Below are 15,956 nucleotides of genomic sequence, written 5' to 3'. Positions count from 1 at the left end.
GGAGAGACTGAACCGGAACAAGGCTGCAGGTCCAGATAGTGTCAGCCCCCGAGTCCTGAAGGCCTGTGCAGAGCAGCTCTGTGGGATTCTGCAACACCCTTTCAACCTTAGCTTGACCCAAGAGAAGGTACGACTGTTGTGGAAGACATCCTGTCTGGTTCCGGTACCAAAGAAAACTCACCCTTCAGTCATCAATGACTACAGACCTGTTGCCCTGACATACCACATCATGAAGGTCCTGGAGAGACTCCTGTTGACCCACCTGTGTAAGCAAACCAGCACATATCAGGACCCCCTGCAGTTTGCTTATCGTCATGGAGTTGGAGTTGAAGACGCTATCATACACCTGCTTCAACAAACCCACTGTCATCTGGACAAAGCAGGCAGCACTGTGAGGATCATGTTCTTTGATTTCTCCAGTGGATTTAACACAATTCAGCCTGATCTGCTTCGTCTGAAACTCCAGAAGACTCAGGTGGAGGCCTCAACAATCACCTGGATTAATGACTACCTGACAAACAGACCACAGTTTGTCAGACTGAAGAATTGTGTGTCTAACCAGGTGATCAGCAGCACAGGAGCACCACAGGAGACTGTACTCTCACCATTCCTTTTCACTCTGTACACTTCAGACTTCCAGGACAAGTCAGACTCCTGTCATCTACAGAAATATTCAGATGACTCTGCAGTTGTCGGGTGTATCAGAGATGGACAAGAAGCTGAGTACAGAGAGCTGGTGGACCGCTTTGTGGCATGGTGTGGGAACAATCATCTCATCTTGAATGTTAACAAAACAAAGGAGATGATTGTAGATTTCAGGAGAAACAGGGTCAGATCAAACCCTGTTTCCATCATGGGAGAAGAAGTGGAGGTGGTTGAGGAATATAAATACCTTGGTGTTCATGTGGACAACAGACTGGACTGGAGACACAACAGTGAAGCCATCTACAAGAAAGGACAGAGCAGACTGTACTTCTTGAGGAAGCTAAGGTCCTTCAAGGTTTGCAACAAAATGTTGCAGATCTTCTACAAGTCTGTTGTTGAGAGCGTCATTTCCTCTGGCGTCATCTGTTGGGGCAGCAGCATCAGAACCAGGGACCTAAAAAGACTCAACAACCTGATAAGGAAGGCTGGTTCTGTTCTGGGGACGACTGTGGAACCTCTGGAGACAATAATGCAAAGACGGATTTTGCAGAAAATCAAGAGAATTATGGACAAACCTGAACATCCTCTCCATGAGACTGTTATCGGAAAACAGAGTCTCTTCAGTCAAAGGCTTCTTCAGTTTGGATGCAAAACGGACCGCTACAGGAAATCTTTCCTGCCCACAGCCATCAGCATCTATAATAACTCCTTGAGTTAATTGAGTTACATCAACATTTAATTTCCCTCTGGGATAAATAAAGTATTTTTGAATTTGAATTGAATATGTCCATTATCTATGTTCTCCTAAATATAGTAAAAGAAACAATGCTGATAAAAACAAAGATACCTTGAATATTAAATGCAGAGGTATCATAAAGCAGTATAAGATGACTATGCCATTTCAATGCACTGCTTTGATTTGCCAACAAAGTACACTGTGCATTAAAATACTCCAGTTGGTGAGAGGGGGACAGAGAACAAACTTTTAACTGGGTACACAAACAAACCTGAGGCCTCAACTCTTTCTGTTATTCTCAAATTACAGCTTCTTTTTTTTTTTTTTATAGTCCCCAGCATCCTTTTGCACCATCTGTTATCACATTCTTGTAACTCTAAGCACGACTTCCATCTGTCAAGTCCCTAATGTTTTCCCCAAAAAATACACTCATTTAACATTTTAATAATCCAGTCTGGAGACATAAACAGGCGTTTTAAATCTACACTGGCACACACTTAAAGGAGGAGTTTTTTTCAGTTGGTGTGAAGGTGTGAAGAAAGAGAAAACAAAACGGTGGTCCTAATGTTCCGTCTCATTCCTAAACTGCCTTTTCTCTCCAAGGTGCCGTACAAAGTTGTTCATCACCAGCTCCAGACCTTCCTTGACAAAATGGTGCCGCTGAAATAATCAATTCTGGTTTTTACACTTTTGGCACATAATAGCGCAGAATCAGAACTTTTCAAAGTTTATAATGGTCTTCTATAAATGACACCCAGGGCATTCTGCTACCAATAGTGCTTTTCGATGTCAATACGTCATTTGATAAGGTGGGTCAAAGTATCCTAGTCTCCTCTCTGGAAAACTGCAGTCATTTAAGAAACTGCTCTTGAATTGGTTAAATCATGTTTATTTTTATGCATTTAGCAGACTTACACTCATATCCCAGGTAGGCAGGTAGCATAACGGGTCTTGCTTAAGGACCCCTACTGGAGGTAGTTTCTTTCATGCAGGTGAGTCAATCTAGAGATGGGAGTACAATGGCGCTGAATTTTCTACACCTGAAAAAGCAAGAGACAGAATTTGTACTTTTCAGGCCTTCTGCTGTCTTAGTGGTGTTCCCTGCAAGTCTTTGGCAAGTCTTTAAAACCACAAAAACAGGGTGATTTTTGACAAGATTTGATAAACAAATAGGCCCGACTATCATAATAGTCCTGAAAAGTGTGTCAACAAGGCCCTGCTTTCTCATCCAAAAGGCTGCAGCACCCTGGCCAACGCTTGCTTTTAAATGTGCTTAGAAATAAAGTGCCTTGACTCGGACAAGGGAGAGGAAGAGGATGAGGGAGAGGATTAGCTGGACCAGGGAGAGAAATGGAGACTGGCAGAAGGAACATGTCGGCTGAAGATTACCAAAGTCGAACAATGCTTGCCAAGCATTTCTGTATAAGGTGCATTGTAAGAGACAATTTAAGAAGAGATGTTAACAAAAACATGTGGCCAAATCCTAGAGGAAAGGTAGATTAGCACAGGAACTGTGTTATAAGTGGCTACATGTTTGGACAGAAAATATGTGCAAGTGTTTTGAAAGACTGATTTGACTTTGAGTCGGGTTTGTTGAGTTTGGATCAAATTTGGACATGTTGTTAGTGTTTGATTAAGAATATGTGGTTTTGAGAAGAAAATGTAACGTTAGCGCTATCAAAGGAAAACTACTAACACAAGAGTCCAGAAAAAAAACTTTATTGTGCAGAAAGCAACACAAGACATAGTTCATAGTTCCACAATTAGAATATTCTAACGTTCAGTTACAGCGACACAAATTAAATCTTACAGCTAAACTCCACATCACATCTCGGGAATAGTGCCGGTCCAGAGGCTCTACTGCTGCAAGAAACAAACAGAGAAATGATAAACACACTTTAAAATATCCCTGCTGCTATAATAGAGAAGCTACTTGAACAAGTACACAAACAATTCATGGCTCCACACTGAGAGCTTTAGGAGCACTGCTTAAATCAACTTTACCGCAACACTTCCATATTTTGTCCATCTAGACAGCGTTACTGACAAATAAATAAATGATTTAGCATCAAACAGATGATTTACAAAGGAACAGAAAATAAAAATTCTTTTTTATTCAAAGGAAAATGTTTCAGTGAGGTTGTGTTTGAAGAGCAACTGAAAACTGATATTTTCTGATACTGTAGATGTCGTGGATTAATCACTTAAAATGAATTAATTCCTTTCAAATAAAACAGCATCTTGGTATTTCTATATTCTAAATTGTCAATTTATTACCAAAGCACTTCTCTGTAAGATGGAATGAATATTGATATACTGAGTTGCCTCTCAACAGTGTCGCTTCCAATGAGCTGCATGCGTGTCATTTCTTACAGTTGAACTGTGTGCCAAGAACGCAGTGTATGGCAGCTACGCTTGAATTATGTTAATAACTGGATTTTTGTCTTTTAAACTCCGCAATTTCATCGGTGCATCTGTCGCCACATTGTTAATGCATCACGCTCGTTCATGAGTGCTTTGTGTTTACCGTTTGTTGGATCACAATAGCAGTGCATGGCATGAATGGTGTTTCTATCTTTGCATTGTAGAAACATTATAAAGAGCGCAAATGTTTCACGATGGAGGAGTTTTCCTTTTTCAAGATTATCAGCTGATTTCCTACCCCATTATGAATTTGGGACTGCAGTGTATGAGAAAGGTCTGAATGATGATTTGTTTAACCAACAGTTTAAAACCTTTGAGCTTACTTCAGCGAGTGAAATGAGACCTGACAGACACAGGTCTGTGTGTACTATTTGAGCAAATGTAAGCACGTGGAAGTTCGTACTCACCTTGGCCTTCTGATTCTGGACAGGCAAGTAGAGTTTAAACTCTGCTGGGAGTTCATCCTCAGAGTAGAGCCGATCTGAGAAATACACCCTCCGAATGCGACAGTTTGCATGGATCTGAGAGCAAAACAGGTCAGACGTCAGCGAAAGAAAAGCAATTACTGGGATTTTTGAAATTGTAGAGCAACAAGCATCTAGAGACGACTGGTTTCTCGACTGTCTGTATGTGCATTAACCTGTACACGCAGAGTCTCAGTATAATTGGTTCCATAGGCCCTCCTGGTGAAGTCTGACAGGTTGAACTGAATCTGGTTCCAGCCGTCATCCAGCCTCATGGGCATGGTGCAGATGAACGGCTTCACTCGCGTCGTGCTCTGATAGTTACTGGCTCGAAATCTCCTTCGAACGTTTTTATCATCCAGCACCTGAGAGATGTAAAGAGATGTGGAGACATCGACACAGCATGTGTGACCATGGATCCCAGAACTTATCGTTTTACTGTAAGACATGAAGGCTGTCTGAACCTGTACCTGGACTTCAAAGGTGAAATACTTCTTGAGATTTTTTATGATCATGACCAAAAAGGGAAGTTTGATGCCGAGCGTCTTCTTGGGGTCTGCGGGGCATGTTATATAGGTGGTGCTACAGGGAGGGGAGAGTTGGTAAAAGGAGAGGATGGAGGAGACTTTAAACTTTTAAAAACAAAAAGACATACAGGCACAACAAGTAGATGCACAAATATCCAAAACATGGCTAAGGCTTACACATAAACATACATTTAAAACAAAGTGTACAACAAACCAAACGAAAGCAGATGGATGGTAAAAAAAACAGAGCAGTATTAAACATGCAAACAGATAAATCTAATGGACAATTTTTTTGATATCCTTGATTTAAAAATTGACATGTTTTTTTCCATCATCATAAATAAGTTGTATTGTTCACATTTTAGAGCCTCATCAACATATAAGACCACACCTCAGACTTTTGCTTGAATGAAGGAAGCTGAGCTTACGAATCCATTAACACACAAACTCACCTGACATTTGCCCCCTCGATTTCCAACACATTTGAGTGTATGTCATTATCTGGGACTCTCTTGATGTGACCGTTTCTTACCTGTGAACACAGATTTATTAACATGAAGAAATTGAACTGTGTTGTACAGGATCTAAGGATACAGTAAATGATGCAATGCTGTAATTACGGAGCCCCTTGAGGCAAAATTTGTAATGTGTGATACATAAAGAATCTGAGGAAAGAACAAGGCGTTTCCTGAAATTCAGGTAATTTAGAAACAGTGTCACCGTGAGAAGTTTGAGAGTAAAAGGTATGGAAGAATGCATTCAAATGAGTCACAGTTTGATCTTATAAAATAGAGTGTGCATACAATTGATGTAAAAAAAAATAGGTGTGCGTGGTTGGTGCTACACAGGAGAACTATTCTGCATTGGTTTGGAGTCACTAGGTCACATGGCTTGGGAGGTATTGGAAAAAAAAGACACCGTATTTCCTGAATACGTGAATATCTGTCGAATATCCGAATATCCGAATATCAAATCAACTTCACCACGGTGTCAACTGCAAACATTTATCTGGGAGCCTTCGCATAACTTTAATGAACAAGTTTTTTTCTATCGCTGAAGCAGATTAGCCCAAAACACAAGAGTATGGCTATTTCAAATGTTTTAGGTAACAACTTCCCTGAACTGTTTGCACAAAGGTGAAAGTTCTTAAGAAAATCACACATGACGCTTGCTAGCTTTAGCATAACTAGCAGAGTATGCTAATTTGTACAAAGCTAACAGCATAAATCATCTGTTGTTGCCTACCTTCTTGTCCCATATCTGAAGTGGTTTACTACCGATGCTGTATAAAATAGACAAAAATCCGCTTTGGAATGTGTTCTTAAACATCTTCTTTGGCCTCAATACACAGTGCTTGCGCACATACTGTAGCCAACGAGCGACGCGTTTGTTTACAGACTTTGTTTCCGGTTCCCAACGCCATCCTTCTGTTTGGTGAGAAATAAGTCGTTCCGCCACGAGAGATTAAGTTATGTAAATTTAACAAAAAGGTTATTTGTGTTGGTACTGAGATATACAAACACATGCCTCCAAGAAGAGCTGAGAATGGAAGAGCAGCTTTCAGCTTTTTGGTTTTTGGCTTTTTTCTCTCTTTTTATGGCGTTGCTTAGGAACGGAACTTTTCAGGCTCTGTTTCGACCGGTTCTTAAATGTTGACACAGCTCGGTCGTTATGGTAACAGAAAGTCGAACGAGTATGAGAAAAAAAAAGAAAAAATAGGCAGGAATTAGGGCTCACATTTAATTAATATAAGAAGTAATTCAACTATAGACCTCACAGACCTGTCATAAATCATAAAAAAAGTTTACGTCATTTACTCTGCGCTGCAGTGCAAAAATGCGACAACTTGTTCAGTTTTTATGCATGTAAACGTGCACACGCTGTTTAGTCTATGTAGGTTGGCTCACTATTATAAGTGGGACGACATCAAAATACTTCCAAACAGGAGATGAAGCTTTTTTTGCTTTACTACTCATGAAACAATATAGGCTACTCACATCACCCATCCACACTGTAACTTCCAGTTGAGGGTGGATATTGACTCCTTGTGTTGTGTTTCGGTGTTTACAATAAAGCAATTTAAAAAAAAAAAAAAGTTGTCCAACAAAGCATCTTTTTTTTAATTTACCTGTAACTTAAGCTCTTATGATCAAGTTGTGTTTTCACACTTGAGAAACCAGTTTCAAACCCAGAGAAACTGCACAACAAATGCACACAAATAGCTCTTCATCTGTGCTAGTAAATTTACTTCCAGTTAGAAACTGTTGATACGCCCCATCAAATCCTGAATACACTGTCGCTGCAACTGTTGCTAGAAATAGATTTCCTGTGTACAGCTATATTTCAATACTCCTTTCACACTATATTCCACTAGTGTGCCAAGTAGGACATCCTTCCTCTCCGTCTCCAGCACTTTAAACATCTGACAAAATCCTCAAATATTTGAACAAGCCGAGAAACACTTCATCAAACATTAGCCAGGCACTTTGCACATGACATCACCTACAGCCCAACCTAAATCAAAAGCCCCCTGTTAGTGCCATAAGAGCTGAAGCTGAATTAATTTGTCAGTATTCAGGTCAGGTTTACTGCAGCAGTTTGTTTGGCAGTGTGTCCTGAATTATATACACAGACACACACACACACACACACATCTGGACGTATCTTAAAGCTCTTTGTCTTTTAGAGTTTTATGAGGTGTTGCTTCTTTCAAAACACTGCCTCCAAAGTTAGAATTAATGTAGAAAAAGAAAAACAATTATCTCCATGAATACGAGCATCTGTACTTCCTCCTTCTTATTATTGTTTTTGTGTCACCAGTTGACAAACTGACAGCATCATCAACTGAAACCATTTATTCCTATTTGTCCTATGGTGTTATTTTCTGTCTCTCATCTCTAATTGGGTCAGATATTTACACGGACACAAACACAGTGCATAGTTTTCCCCACTGGACTTTTACAGTGTGAGACTACCCCAGAGACAGCTTCAGACAAGCTTTATTCTAATCCCTCTTGAAATAAACACTCAATCCGTTCCAGTCCGTATCCTTTTCTCACTTGGACAAGATGTTGACACTGAGGTGCTAAACGCTCTGCAGAAGACCTAAAAAAAAACAAAGAACATCATTTCATTTCAAAGAGCATCATTTCACAGAGTACAACAATAACAGTGCAAAACTATCTTAGTCCAGAAACACAGAAAGAATTCAAATGCAGATTTATAGAAATATCAGTCACATCTAAGTTTGACCATAAAACCTGTGATGATATTTTCTTTCTCATTCATTCAAATGTTTTTATGTACGTGATCCTTTAGGCAAAGAACATTACATTTGGTAATTTAACAGATGCTTTTATCCAAATAAACAAGTGAAGGACAACAATCAAGCTTCAGTGCAATAGGAAACATTGGTCTATGTTTTAAAGATAAATCTGTTTAAATCTATTTAAATGACAGAGTAGGACTACAAAGTAGGTGCAGAAGTGTAAGTAAGATTACACTAATAAATAAACAAATATGGAAGGCCATGGAACGTATCTTCTAACAAGGCCGATGTAATCATTTACAATTTCATGACAGTGCAAGATAAATCCGCCCTAAATTTAAATGGTTCTTAGTTCATCTGCTCTTTGTCACTTAATCAGCTCTCATTTGAGGTCCCATCATTCCCTGTCCATGGTGTTGAAGGTGTGTGTTCTTCTTCAACTTTTTGGACACTTTCCTGCTTTAACTAAATAAACTCTGCTTTTAACTTGTCCGTCTTGTCTCTGTGTCATTCTCTGCTTTCCTTCTGCTCTTCCCGAACTTACATTCTGGATATTCAGAGGGGGTTGAGAGAGAAAAGGAGCTTGGAACAAAGCAGGATGAAGACACCGAGATGGAAAGAGAAGCTGTTATACAGAACAGAAGGTGCAGAGATGATTTGTGCAGACAAGGAGAAAATACGGTGAAGAAAATGTATGGAAGATGTGAGAGGAGGTCACTGTTGGAGAAATCCTCCTGCCCAGAGGTTTATGTTTTAACTCTCTTCTCACTGTCTCTTACCATAAAACTATAGAAAGGACCGAACACAAGGAGATAAAAGTGGGAGAGTTAAAGCATCTTAGATACTTATGACAAGATCATAGAGACTGCGTCTGCAGTACAAGGACTTTTATCACTGTTGCTGTCTTCACCAGGTATGTCTTCATTTCAGTGGTCATTGTTTGGTCTTATCTTCTTTGCTTATTTATCTTTTTTGTGGTATTTAGTTAAATTTATCAAAAGAAGCACAGGAGACTGAAAAAAACCCTTGTTACTATATGTCTCACTGTTGCGAATTGCTGAATTCTGTAAATAGTATCTACGTGACTAAAAGGAGATTCTTATGCTCTATGCAAACTTACCTTTACTATAGTCTGAAATGGCAAATGGACTGTACTTATACAGCGCTTTTCTAGTCTAGTTGACCACTCAAAGCTCACCCATTCACACACATACTCATACTGCACTCCTTGGTCGATGCAATTTTTGCTTTTGTATAATTTTACAGGCTACACAGTGCTTTTTCTCTATCACACAGTCACACAAACACACACACACACACACACACACACACACACACAGGTAGGCAACGTGGGCTTCCGTATCTTGCTCAAGGATATTCAACAAGGAAGCTGGCAGTCGAAACACTAACCCTCTACTCGATTTTTGATGGGACATAGTATAAAAACAAAATATTTTGTTCATAAAAGATTCATATTACTTGAAAGTTGTGTACTAATAAATAATTAGTTCATACTAAAATTGCATATAACCTAATCTTCCCCTTTCACAGCAAGTGTAAATCTAGGAACTAATAAGAATAAGAAAAAAGGGAGGTCTAAAAATGGCAGCTGCTTGCAGGCTTTTCTCTGCCTTTTAATCCAGGTTCTCTTCCGTGTTTTATCCAACTGTCTTATGATGATGAAGAGTGGAAAGACCTTCACCAGCAGCACAAGTTAACAGATAGGAACCTATTAATTTCTAGCATTTATGTGGAAAAGAAAGTCCAGTTTGGCAAAAAGTAGTACCAGTGATAAGATGTAATTCTGGCAGAATTCGCCAGGTTTTTATTCATTTAAGTTTCCTAGAGAGTAGCAACTTTCTCATTCCTGCTTTTGAACTTACAAAAAGGAGGTTTCACTCAAATTTCAAGCTTGTTGAAATTTTATGAAAATATTGATGGAATTCCTTAGAATGACAAAAAAAAAAGTACAAATTTAACAGTAGCCTATATGAATTTGCACTACTTTTGTTCCGGATTGATTATTAACTATCTTCAACTCTCAAAATATGATTAATGGAGTACACAGTTTCCTTTTTTTAAATGAAAGAAACTGCTTTTTTTTTTCCAGAGAAAAATAGTTTTAGAATGCTATTAATATTGTTTTATATCAAATGGTAAAGACCAAATAATTAGAAATGTAATTTAATTGTATCAATTGTAACCTGTGAAGCTGAGAGAACACATTTTTAAGACCTTCATGGTTTGAGGCATGTTGTTTGCATGAGAGCTCTGGGTGAAACAACAACTACTGGGCTAGTATATCAACAGGTTTATCTCCACAACAACTGGGGAATCTGTAACTCCTGCAGAAGGCTGATTGAGACAGGTAAAAGCACTATGCTGAATAACTTGCTTGGCCATTCTTACAGCCTGTCCTTATATCATTTAAAAGTGCTTTTTTATCTGATCTATTTTTGGGTCGGCACATTATTCTAATGCTAAGTATCCTGAGCGAGATCCACATCTGCATGTTGGGGTTGTAAAGCTTCCTCTTCTTCAAACAGGACGTGTCACATTCGACAAATTTAAGCGTCCTGGAGAAGACAGAGGTACATCTTGTGTTCAAGTCAACACAAGCCAGCGGTGTGTTAGACAGCAGCACCGACATGGCTCATGTTAATGCGGTACTCTCTGTTTAAAGTAACACACCAGGCCATGTACTTCACTTTGTTTAAAGTGTCACATCCTTTCAGGGAGCATATGAAGATGGATTCAGCCGTCCCTACAGTATGAGGGGACGTTGTTTATATGATGAGGATTTCTAATGTCCGTCTGGATTAACTTCGGCTGATGTTGACCACTTCATCTGCAGAGGTTATTTCTGTGTCTTCTAGTTTTTGGTGCGCGTGTTTGTCTGCACACTAAGACAACTGGAGAACACTCTTCACACTGGTAAAAAATGCCCCTCCAAAAGTAAGTAAAAAAAAAAACAAATACAAGACGTTTTTGCTTGAAATAAGCAAAAAAATCTGCCAATGGAACTAGTGGAAATCGGCTTGTCAAGATTTCTTGAAATAAAATGTGATATTTAGGACTTTTGAGTTAAAAGTGATCATGAAATTAGCTTAAAAACCTCTTCAAATGAAAAAAAAAAGCTTGTTTCATGTGAAATATGACTCAATACAAGATGTTTTCAAGACTTTCTCACTTAACAAGATATTCAAGATGTATTTTATTAAAACAAGTCACTATATCTTGCTGAAATGGTACTTGTTAGGCAAATGTGTCTTATATCAAGTGTAATGAGATACTCAATGAGACAAGACTTGGTAAGATTTTCGATTTTTTTTTCCAGTGCAACCGTAAAAACAGAAAAAGTTTGAGTCTGTTTATTGTGGAGAAAAAGTTTTAAGCATCTGGAGAGAGTTCATGTAATTAGCCTGAGTTCCTACCTGGAGTGAATTTTTAGAACAAAAATAGTAAAAGCACAGCCGAATAGGTCAGGATTTAGTCAGAATTTGAGATTGCAGGGCGGTGTGGTGGTTGGCACTGTCCTGTTTCGAATCCAGGGTTTCTGAAATGGATGGATGTATAATGATAATTGGCATTTTAGTTAGAATCTAATATGGTCACTGAAAGCAACTCTTAGTCTTAATTTTCAAGGTTAAAAAATATCAGCCTTACAAAATCCATTCAATGTTTACATACTACCAGTAAAATATGTAGTAGTGCCGGCTTGCTTGTGGTCCCCAGAGTTTCCAGGAGTAAGATGTAAGATGAGGCTTTAAAATCAAATATTGGCTTTTCGGATATGGGCAAAACATCAAATATCACTCAGATTTAGTTGACAGTTTACCATTAAAATGTAACTTAAAATAAATATGACTTGTTTATGTATGTTGAAGTAGCTCTTGTTTTGTGGTACATGTACTTTAAATCTGCATCTGCAAGAGAGACTTTACAGTGAGGGAAGGCATAATATTTCAACATTATTCATCCTGATTTCTACTTTTCCCAATCCTTCCTCTTCCCCGCCGCTCAGAAGCCAATCCATCATTCACTTTTTTGTACAACCAATGGAGCACCTTCTCACCAACATCAGCTCCACCTCCCTGCCACTTTTCACCTCACACCAGACCAACTGCAGCACCTGGGGGGCACCACACCTGCACAGGTTTGCCCATCTGGACATGCAGCTGTACCGAGACTTCTACGCTGTCTGGGTCTCTCTGATGGTAAGATAAAATATCACAGCACAGTTGAAGTTAAGGCCCTCCTAGAAATAGTCGGGAACAAATATAATCGTTTTGCTATTAACATGTTTTCAGTTTTAAACTTGTTGTAGAGAAGTACACATCATAAGAGATAATAGATAAACCTGTGTGGGACAAACACAAAGGAGTCAAAACTGTCCCACTTTGCTCTTGAAAAAGACATCGAACCTTCAAATACTTATGAGTCTGACTTGTTCATTTCTCCCCACTACAGGTGTGTAACTGTCTGATGTTGGTGGTCGGTGTGGCCCTCAACAGTCTGGCTCTTTATGTTTTCTGTGGGGCCTCCACACACTCTTCAGCCTCTGTGGTTTACACCATAAACTTGGCTGTAGCTGACCTGCTGGTGGCGCTGTCGCTGCCTGCCCGCATCGCCCTGTACCACAGCGGAGGCAGCTGCGTGGCGTGCTCCTACGTCCACACCTTCAGCTACTTTGTCAACATGTACTGTAGCATCCTGTTTCTGACCAGGTGGGGGAATTTCATTCAACACTGTTATATATTAACTCCATCCCCATGTCACATGACAAATACTTTCCCTCTCTCCCTCTCAGCATCTGTGTAGATCGGTACCTCGCTGTCGTTCAGGCGACCAGCACTCTGCATCGATGGAGGACTAAAGGAGCAGCCAGGTGTGTCAGTGCCATTGTGTGGTTCACTGCAGTTGTGGTTACCTATTCTTTTCAGGTGAAGATCCCACTTCATACACGACACAATCAGCAAAGATTATATGTCCTAATTATCAAAATAAAGTGAGGAAAACGCATTTTAAACAGTGATTAAGAGCAAGAGGCTGCTGCCCTATAACTGAAGATACGATAAGTGTCATCATGACAATAAAAGGTAAAAGCTGCACGAGAGAGCCCTGAACAAGTATTTCTAATATATAAACTGCCCTGCTTATGTGGTAGTTAATGCTTTTAAAACATTAAAAATAATGATCTATATTTATGACATTGTCATCTTAAAAATATAGGTAGGACTCTAAAAGAAAAAGGTACGTTTAGTGCAAGAAGCTACATTTATTCGCAATAGTAAAATTTTTTCTAAAGTTAGACGTATACCCCACTTTGTCACCTACTCCTTCCTTTGTGAAGTTTGGTTAACAGTCCAATCCAACTTCAGCCTTTTTTTTAAATCATTATTGTTCTCTAGTATTGCAACATATAAAACAAAGGATGGTGTCATTTTATGGTGTATGTGCATGTGATTACAATCCTGTACTGTTGCACACCATGAGACATGTTTGGAGGGAGGATGAGACAAAATAACAACTGAAATACTCCATTGTTTGGCATCCTCGATGCCAGAACATCTTTTAAATGTTGTAAGAAAGAATGGCACCATCACAAAGTGGTAAAAGCTTTACTGTTGAATGTGTTCCTGGCCTGAAATGCAAACACTGATGTGTTCATGAGAATTTACTTTATTTATTAAGTTAGTTAGGTAGTTATCTGCACTTTGTAAAACAGTTCCAATCTTTTCTGATTTGGGGTTGTGCTACATTAGCCTAAACGGGACAAAGTAAACACTGACTAACGGGAGCTTTTTGCTCTTTTTGGGGGCCACCGCAGTTTCAGAGAGGGTGGTGGTAGCATTAGCAGTTAGAGCCACCAGATGTCACTGCACCCTACACAGCAGTCCTTTAAAGTGTAATCTCTGTAATATAGAATGTTCTTCTTTTGGCAGAGTTGGAGCTTTTTGTTATTTAAACCAGTAGGCTAACCCTAAATTTCATCCAGACATATTGATCTCACAGAAAATCTACATTACATCTCTGTAGTTCAGCCCAGTATCAGTATCCAATGCATGTAACAGGTGATCAGTGCGATTGTCGTATTTTGCGTCCTCAAGGCTTGAAAAGTACACAGTTGTCAAAGTTCATCAGGAACCCATCTTGTAATTTTTAAAAAATTACAAGATGGGATTAAAATGTTTTATCAATCGCAAAATGGGAAATTATAAAAAAAAAAATCAATGTAAAATAACAACCTAATCAAACAAACAGCCTCTAAACACAAAACAGGAAACTTTTGCTTTACACGTATGTAGAACTTGTGTAAAACAAAAGAAAAACTAAATGGAATGCAACCAAGTAGTTTTAGTACCTAATACTAAACAAACAGCAACTAAAAAGCCTTAAATGCAACTAAAAACAAAAATAATAGTTCCCAAACCAAACCAAACGCAATTTCATATGAGCAGAGATCAGCAATATCAGGTGATGCAGCTGGGAATGTCTGGTCTGACGTGAGAGCAAAATAGCTGAACCACAAACCAAGCCAGATGTAATATCCTGACTGAATCCCTCTCCTCTTTTCTCCAGACCACAGCGTTGAATTTTGGCTCTTCCTGTGTGGTCCTCCCTGCCCACTTCTACCTCACTGTTCTGGAGTTCCTCCTCCCGTTGCTCACTGTTGTGGGCTTCACTCTCCGCCTCACCTGTTTCCTCTCCTCCAGCCATGGCCTGATGCCCCAGCAAAGCAGAGCAAGGAAGACTCGGGCCATCAGGCTTTTGGCCACCGTCCTGGTGGTCTTCACTGTTTGCTTCACACCTTTCCACCTCCGTCAGATGCTGGTTTACTTCCAGGTCAGGGTCGCAGGAGGTGAAGGGCGGGGACAGGGGGCGGGGCATGTGCTTGCCTATCACATCACAGTGAGCTTGAGCAGCCTGAACAGCTGCCTGGATCCCGTGGTGTACTGCTTTGTGACAGACAGCTTCAAGAGGATGTGGAGGATGAGGAGGAGGGAAGGGAGGGAGGAGGATGAGGAGGTGGGGATCACAAGTGGTGGAGAAGGGGAGAGGAATTCAGTGAAGAAATGTTCAGGTACGGCGCTGGCGATAGTTCAGAGTGTGGCTACACTCACCCTCACCAGCACACCCCTCTCTGCAGAGCTGTCTGTTCAACAGGTCCCCCCCTCCGATGAACAGAAAGGGAACCTTCCAGAATAAGAGAAAGACTTGTCAAGAGTATTTGACTGATTGGAAAAGACATAATGGATATTAGAATTAGAATCATTGCACATTTCCATTCATCTGCCCCATTTCATCATTCTCCTCATCTTCTCCTCTCTGACTGTGACTGGATGATGTCTTATGACTCGTGACAGTGAACACTGAAACACAGAAGGATACTTTTGCTTCCATGTGGATTATGACCAAACTATGTACAATGTACATATTAACATTTTACAAATGCTTTAATATGGTGCCATAGAGGGAAAAATTGAAAGATTTTATGACAGGCACAGTTTTATTTAGCTGGATTTTTATCTGGCTATGCGTCATGATCCATGAGCTTTTTTGTGTTTTGGGTCAGTTCCTGTTTAAGTTCTGATAATTTTCAGTTCAAAGTGTTGGATGTTGTTGTATTCTTGTTTTTTGTAATTGTTTTTTTTTTTATACTGTTTGTGTCAGTTGCTTCTGCTTTGTTCCGTTCTTGTAACCTCCTTCCTTGCTACAACCATGAATCCTGACGTGTTTTAAATGATCACCAAGGTGTTTCAGGAGAAATCTGATGTTGATAGCAACAAATGTAGTATAGGAAAGTTAAAAGTTTTGTCCAAACGGAACTTCTGTTGTTGCTAATATTTGTGTGTTTTTATATATAAACATGTACATTACAGATGATTTCC

The 15,956-nt window shown here is 39.5% G+C and overlaps 2 protein-coding genes across 3 annotated transcripts; one reads left to right on the top strand and one right to left on the bottom strand.

The window, feature by feature from the left end:
- Positions 1-3,084: 3,084 nt before the first annotated feature.
- On the bottom strand, positions 3,085-6,319 carry LOC142367421 (cilia- and flagella-associated protein 20). 2 transcript variants are annotated; one of them, XM_075449392.1, is made up of 6 exons: positions 6,042-6,319; positions 5,249-5,328; positions 4,740-4,851; positions 4,446-4,634; positions 4,213-4,326; positions 3,085-3,241 (listed from the first exon to the last, which is right to left on the bottom strand). In XM_075449392.1, the coding sequence occupies exons 1-6, from the start codon at positions 6,123-6,125 to the stop codon at positions 3,239-3,241; spliced, it is 582 nt and encodes a 193-aa protein (XP_075305507.1). In that variant the 5' UTR covers positions 6,126-6,319; the 3' UTR covers positions 3,085-3,238. The 2 variants fall into 2 exon arrangements, with proteins under 2 accessions (XP_075305507.1, XP_075305506.1); XM_075449391.1 differs by having other exon boundaries at positions 3,085-3,244; positions 6,042-6,313.
- Positions 6,320-12,122: 5,803 nt separating this feature from the next.
- On the top strand, positions 12,123-15,273 carry LOC142368233 (G-protein coupled receptor 20). Its single transcript, XM_075450365.1, has 4 exons — positions 12,123-12,281; positions 12,535-12,791; positions 12,875-13,007; positions 14,647-15,273. Exons 1-4 carry the CDS (start codon positions 12,123-12,125, stop codon positions 15,271-15,273), a joined length of 1,176 nt encoding a protein of 391 aa, XP_075306480.1.
- Positions 15,274-15,956: the final 683 nt, after the last annotated feature.

Source organism: Odontesthes bonariensis, chromosome 18, assembly GCF_027942865.1.
Source record: "Odontesthes bonariensis isolate fOdoBon6 chromosome 18, fOdoBon6.hap1, whole genome shotgun sequence".
Lineage (NCBI taxonomy): Eukaryota > Metazoa > Chordata > Actinopteri > Atheriniformes > Atherinopsidae > Odontesthes > Odontesthes bonariensis.
The sequence above is the reverse complement of the archived record's forward strand: the minus strand, read 5'-3'. Positions and strand labels throughout refer to the sequence as shown.

Coding starts and splice junctions, on each gene's coding strand:
- LOC142367421 (XM_075449391.1), bottom strand. CDS start 6,125: ATGTTTAAGAACACATTCCAAAGCGGATTTTTGTCTATTTTATACAGC. Junction 4,852..5,248: donor ATCGAGGGGGCAAATGTCAG/GTGAGTTTGTGT, acceptor CCCTCCCTGTAG/CACCACCTATATAACATGCC. Junction 4,327..4,445: donor CTGAGACTCTGCGTGTACAG/GTTAATGCACAT, acceptor TTTTGCTCTCAG/ATCCATGCAAACTGTCGCAT.
- LOC142368233 (XM_075450365.1), top strand. CDS start 12,123: ATGGAGCACCTTCTCACCAACATCAGCTCCACCTCCCTGCCACTTTTC. Junction 12,282..12,534: donor CTGTCTGGGTCTCTCTGATG/GTAAGATAAAAT, acceptor TCCCCACTACAG/GTGTGTAACTGTCTGATGTT. Junction 12,792..12,874: donor AGCATCCTGTTTCTGACCAG/GTGGGGGAATTT, acceptor TCTCCCTCTCAG/CATCTGTGTAGATCGGTACC.